This window comes from Populus trichocarpa, chromosome 5, assembly GCF_000002775.5.
Source record: "Populus trichocarpa isolate Nisqually-1 chromosome 5, P.trichocarpa_v4.1, whole genome shotgun sequence".
Classification (NCBI taxonomy): domain Eukaryota; kingdom Viridiplantae; phylum Streptophyta; class Magnoliopsida; order Malpighiales; family Salicaceae; genus Populus; species Populus trichocarpa.
Window position 1 is genome coordinate 11218121 of NC_037289.2, and position 6874 is coordinate 11224994.

The window sequence follows — 6874 nt, forward strand, 5'->3', positions numbered from 1 at the left end:
AGAAAATTAACAAGTGTTTGGGAGAAATTATACAAAAATAAAATACTAAAAGTTAAGAAATAAAAAGAAACTTCTAAAACATTAGACAAAGAAGACACGGATAAAACAAAAAATAAAATTGAACTTTGGTTGAGAGAAATTACATATATGAAAATATCAAAAGTTAATTAATGAAAAAAACCTCAAGAAACTTTGAGATGAGAATAAAAAAAAAAACATGGAAGCCGCATCTAAAATAAATAAATAAATAATTATAAATTAAAATAAATTATAAAAATATTTAAAAATCTGGTAACAGTTAATTTATTAAGTAACTTTTAATCCACTTTAAAAAAAGATTTTTTTTAGAAAAGAAGCCCAGTTTGGTCTTAAATATCACATAAAGGTGAGGTCGGTTTCATCTATCTCTCCTCCAGCTCGACATCCACATCCAAAAAAAAGACACACACACACACACACACACGTCTCTGGTCTCCTGTGTGTCTCTCTTCTCCGACCTCGCTTAAACACTATCGTTGGTTCTATCTCCAGAATTAACCATCCATAAAGAGCCGACACATGGACGCTTCGATTCTACACTCCGACTCTCTCTCCCGCACACGCCTGTGCGTCACCACCACCACAGCATCTGCTGTTTCCCTCACTCACCAGATGCCCTGCCTTCTCTTTTCTACTCCTGGACGGAAACTTGTCTCGTTATCCTCCATTTCTTGGCCTCGCAGGTCTCCTTCCCTTATAGCAGCTGCAAGTAGTGGCACCTTGATGGCCAATTCTGTAACTCGCTGTCTCACCCTTGTTCACTTTGTTTAATCATTTTTTATTTTTTTAGTTAGCAATTCTATATTTTCGTTTGAAAGTTTATTTTTTTATTTTTGGTATTTTGGGTAATTTAATTGCTTGTGGTGGGAGATAGGAAGAAAGCATGCATCAATTGCGTTTTGAGAAAGCACTTTGGGTACTTCAATTGATGCATTAAAGAAGCTAATTTACCCCTGTGCATGTCGGGTGTGTAAGGTTGTCTACGGAGAGGATTTGAATTTTGGTGTGAAAGCTATATTCAGATTTTGTGTGTTGTTGAGGGTAAGCGATGGCGATATTAGAGAATTCTTTACTGGAAAATGTCATTAATTTTGGTGCTGTGATGGAGAAAGAATTCAATTTGGTAATTTATTGTACTTTAGGCAGTTGGAGTTTTAGCCAAAAGCCGCAAATGTCAAGATTGGGGTTTGGGTCTGAGATTGGTCCTAAGTTTGAAAAATACCAATCAAAAGAATGAGAATTTTAAGGCAGGTTCTATCTGGTTTTACCCATTTGAAGTCTTTTTGCACCATGAAGTGTGGTTTGAAAGTTAACGTTCTTCTATATGTGATTCTTTTTCTTTGACTTGCTGATGCGCAGCCAAAAAGTGGGGTATATACAGTTGGTGATTTTATGACAAGGAAAGAAGATTTGCATGTGGTAAAACCGACAACAACTGTAAATGAAGGTATTTTTTAGATTTCTATATTTTATCCATGGAGCGCACATAGTTTTTCCAACACCTAATGTGCTGTGTTTTATGCCAATTAACAGCACTGGAGACTCTTGTAGAACGTAGAATTACTGGTTTTCCTGTGATTGATGATGATTGGAAACTGGTAACCCTTCCTTGACTTTCTTTTTGGTTTGGGGTCTGGTTATTAATAAGGTCGATTCGTTATTATTTTTTTGAAGTTATTCGTTTCACTTTCTGAAGGCATTTCAAGATATCCGATATTGAATATCCAAATTGGCTCGGGGTCCCCCAATCTGAGAGTCTGTTGCAGTCTTTGCTGCTTAAACTAACAATTCACGTATATTTTTTTTGCTTCAGCTTTTTATCTCCTCCTAACAACAACCAGTTCAGGATGCTGTTATTCACTTGGAAAATCAATGACCAAATTTTTTTTGAAAATGAAGAATGATAGCAAAACCTGATTTGAAAATTGTAAACGATCCTCAATCAGCTTGGGATGATGAAGAAATTTTCTGGATGCATCAAAACAAATACTCATATGTCCGTACCAGCATTTCTAAGCTATTGCTTTTAATGTGCTGGTGCTATTGTATGAATGTTTATGCCTTCGTTTAGATTGGTTATAACCATCCCTTTCTGGGATTATGATTATAATCTATGGGTGCAATTTATTTGCAATTTTCTTATGAGCTAACACAATTAAGTTGTGGGAATAACTTGAATGTTCGTTGCTATTGTAGGTTGGTCTTGTGTCAGATTATGACTTGTTAGCATTGGACTCCATATCAGGTGATTTAAAATAATTAAGCTAATCTTAACTTGTCTTTTCTTTAAAAAAAAAAAAAAAAAAAAGAAAAAGAAAAAGAAAAAGAAAAGAACAATTCATTTTGTCCTTTTATGTTGCAATTTCTTCAATCAACAATATAGATGAAGTTATATGTAACTGGCATCAAACTAGATTCTTGATATCAGAAAAATTTGTGATTTATCATTTCTTACTTAAGGATCTGTTTCAATATTTCAACTAGGTGGTGGAAGAACCGAAACTAACATGTTTCCTGAAGTCGACAGCACTTGGAAAGTATGTGAGAACTTTCTCCTTTTTTCAAACCCAGACTTGCACACTTTCAATGCAAATACATGCATGTTTTATTGCCCACCTTTTGACATTTTTTTCCCAAGTATTGTTTGTATGGAGCTTCATAAACCAACCTCTTTGCAACACAACATTCAGAAGGGTAATGTATTTGGAGTAGTCTGAATTCTGCATTTCTAGCATATTCCTAGGGAGGCAAGGATGATGATGATGAGAGCTGGTCCACTAATGGGTGAATGGTTTGAGAATTGATTCTATTAGCTATGAATGGATAGGGCTGGAAAAAAATGGCAAAGTTCAAGACATCAACTGAAATTGACTTGAGCTGAGCTTGAGATCACTTGGCAATTCTTTACTGCCTTGAATAACAATTGAGGGAATTTGTGCGACTGATGCAACTCATACTCGTAGATGAAATCCCAAGGGTGCAGGGCATATGGTTGCTTTCCCCAATTGATTTAGAAGTTGCTCACTTGCCTGTAATGTATATTGCTAGGTTTTTATGAACAGTCCTTGTCTGTAATTAGGAACCTTAGAGATTATTAACAAAACACTAAAGATATTTTTAGGCATATCTTTATTGTTTTGTTAATAACCCTATTTCTATTTAGTTTAGGAAAATATTTTCTTATAGTGTTTTGTATTCTTCCTATTTAGTTTAGGAATCATTTAGTTTATGAATTTTTCTTATTTAGTTTATGCCTAGGACTAGTATAAATAGGGTTATTTAGTTTGTAATTCAAGAGACTACTTGAAAGAAAACATTGAGTAATAAATTTTGAATTAGGGTTTGTGTGGTAACCTTATTTGGTAGAACGTTGTGTTACTAGTGCTTGTTTTTCTTGTGTTCTTTTCGTCTATGTTAGTTAATATCAGAGCTCAACAATTCCTGGTGGTTAGTTGCTATATATGTGTTTAATAAAACATGGTTTATATATGTGTTTAATAAAACATGGTTGGAAGAGGTGGTCATAGAATAGGACATGTTCGTGTAGGAGGGGGATGGAGAGGTTCTACTTCAGGAAAGAGACGTTCAGGAATTGGTGATAGAAGACATGTGAAGATAGATTGTAGAATTAACCTATCAATTAGCGGTGATAAAATTATGGAGACAAGTTGAAGAATTATCACGTTGATTAACAAAGATGGAGAAGAAAAAACTTGAGGAGAGTGATCATGGATCAATGACCTATTTTGAGAACCTGTTTAAGAAGCACAAGCAAAAGAGGCACCTTCTTGATATGGATGATTATGATATTGAAACTAATTTTTTTTTTTTTTTTTTATGATTCTATTTATTTTATGGATTGAAATTAACCTTCAATTTATGATGCTTATTTTGATAATGATTATATGTTGATAATGATGGCATAAACATTGATACAAATGACAATAATGATGTCATCAATAATGTTGTCATTGTATTGATAAGTTAGAGGTTGAGTGCAAATAGAACATGGAAGGTGCTCAACCAAAGAAAATTGTTGATTTAGGCTATGTTGATCCTTTTGATTACAAGCTTATTATTTATTATCACAAAGGTAGATTTGTTTAAATGTTATATGGATACAACACATGTTGATGAAGCAAGTTCGTGGTTTGCAATTCATTGCTCTAAAAGTTAGTGAGAGAGAAATCATTTGTCAATTGATGTTGTTTATGCAAAATTTAACGTGAAGAGATTGAAGTTAATATCTAAAACTGTTATACACTTGAAGCAAAAAAAGAAAAGAAGTTAGAGAGTCTTGATTGGATTCCGACAAGATCAAGGTAAAAACATGAACTCAATGATGAATTCCTTCCAGCCCGAGGAGAATGATGCAGGAGGATTTTTAGGATAAGTTATTTGTTTCATTGCTAAATCATTGTAGTAACTCTATTCAGCAGAATTTTGTGTTGCTTGTACTTGCTGTCTTTTTTTTTTCCTTGTCTGCATCAAACTCTTTCCTTCTATCATATTTCAACAGTATTTTTAGGCATATCATATTTCAATAGAAAAGGCCTCTATTCAACAACTTGAACTTCTAGCTCTATAGTGAGAGTTTAAGCACCAGAAGTTACTCTCTTGCTAGCACTTTTCTATCCTTCATATATTGGATCTTCTTGATGAAATTTCATTCCAGAGAATTAAGTTGCAAATTCATGTGCTTTGAGTTGATGAGATGTTGCACATGATCCAATAATCCAACTATGTAATTTGCTGATACAATTAAGTAAATGATGATTGCAGACTTTCAACGAGGTACAAATGTTGCTCAATAAAACCAATGGGAAGGTTGTTGGTGACTTGATGACACCAGCACCAGTTGTTGTTCGTGAAACCACCAATCTTGAGGATTCTGTAAGGTACAGTAGCCCTTCTTTTTTCCCTTTTTTTTTTTCCAAGTTGATCTTTCTGAATATTCCCGTCACTTTGTTTATGTTTTTTCTGACAAGTTGTGGCCAAAAATTAACTTCTGACTTTGTTTTTATCTAATGCCAGATTATTACTTGAGACAAAATACCGTAGACTTCCAGTTGTGGATGCCGACGGCAAGCTTGTAAGAGATATCAGACTTTTGTATTGATCAATATCATCTAATCATGTTTAATGGTGGTTTAATCAGCCATTTTTCTTTAACTTGAAGGTTGGAATTATCACAAGAGGAAATGTTGTAAGAGCTGCTTTGCATATAAAACATGCCATGGAAAGGAAAGCGTAGTATCCCCGTATTTTTTATTTTTTCAAGGAAAAATGCAGCAGTCAACATGGCAAGCTGGGTCTGATTGGTTTATGCGAGCTGTTTTGAGCTCGGCAACAAAAGAAGCTGGCTGCTTTATACATACAATTTTGGCTCGTGTTTGTATCACATCATTTTCTACTTTTCCTAGTATAGTAAGAGGAGTTATAGTTACAAGGAGCCAATAATGGTTCATCTCAAGACGCTAGTATGATCATGATGGTGGTTTCTTCAGATTTATGATGTTATAAGCTACTAGCAGATATTTGTCTGCCCGTCCTTGCGATGCATTAAATCTGGACGGTGATTAAATTGAAAGTGATAATGACTGCTCTATGTCCTTTGTTGTCGTACTGGTTGCTGAACCTAATAGTGGAGGAGCCTTGCATGGTAAAAAATTGAAAGATGGCGTGTTACTATTAGTTGTGAAGTGAAATTATGCTGATTGTTTTTATGCCAATCCCTTTCTGTTGGCAAAATGTAGTCTTCGTTGGAGACCACATAGTATCTGTGAAAAAACACCTAGGAATATCAGGTAGAACATTTGGACTCAGGGCAGCAAATCATTCACTTCCGAATTTGGAATCTTCTTACCATTTTTTGCTGTTATTGCTGAGCTGGACATCTTTTATGCCTGGAAGTATTTCGAGCTCATTACAAGGCTTAAGACTCTGCATATCTGTTGTATTTTCTGGATATTTACTCATGGCAGACATGATTCTTTTGAAGTCTAAACCAGGGCCAAGGAACGTGAATGCACTAGTGAATAAACCTGAGCTGCCCTACCATGCTGTGGCCAAGAACAATGATTTGGCTTGGTTGTAATTGAATGTTGAGCTACCTGAAATTATGTGTCTCACAACTTGCAAATTATCTTGGAGAGGACAAGTGAGTATCAATGCAGGAATGAATACACACTCATATCCGCTAATGGTGAGCTAGTTGCTTGTCCTCTACCGTCTAACAGTGACAGGCAAGTTGTTTATACGCTTCTCAAAAAGATCCGAGTGGGTTGAAGGCTTAATGGCGAATGCCAAATTTTCTTGCTAAGTCGGGAGCGGTGGTTTGACATGATCTGAGATAGTAACCCATCAGGTTGGTCCCATGACCATGGTCAGCTTGCACTAGTACGATAGCAATCACTCTCATCCGTCTCTCTTCCCCCCAGGGGTGCCCACAACTCAAATTATGCAACAGTGCAGAACCAGAAAATACCTAACTCAAAATTTTATCACTTTAGTAGTTATAACTTTAGTGGTTAGCATGGCTATTTGCACCAACTGCAGGCTACGTAGGCCACCTCCTGTTCCCCAGCTCTGCGCTTCAACATCTATTCTCTCTCTCTCTCTCTCTCTCTCTCTCTCTCTCTCTCGCTCTCTCAAACAAAGAAAAGGAAAACGAAAATTTTGCCAAGTCGGGAAATCCCTCAGACCTCTCTCTCTCTCTCTCTCTGTTGCATCCATTTCCCATGAATACAAAACAAGGAAAGGATAACTGATTGTCCTTTAATACATAGTCCAACCTTCACAGAAAACAAAAGAGGCATCGAGTTCGAATCCTATG

At 35.6% G+C, this 6874-nt stretch overlaps 1 protein-coding gene across 1 annotated transcript; it reads left to right on the plus strand.

Moving 5' to 3' along the window:
- Positions 1 to 398: 398 nt before the first annotated feature.
- On the plus strand, positions 399 to 5647 carry LOC7489745 (CBS domain-containing protein CBSX1, chloroplastic). Its single transcript, XM_002306446.4, has 8 exons — positions 399 to 774; positions 1399 to 1486; positions 1573 to 1637; positions 2236 to 2284; positions 2524 to 2576; positions 4822 to 4937; positions 5074 to 5131; positions 5219 to 5647. Exons 1-8 carry the CDS (start codon positions 559 to 561, stop codon positions 5291 to 5293), a joined length of 720 nt encoding a protein of 239 aa, XP_002306482.4. The 5' UTR covers positions 399 to 558; the 3' UTR covers positions 5294 to 5647.
- The last annotated feature ends 1227 nt before the right edge of the window (positions 5648 to 6874 follow it).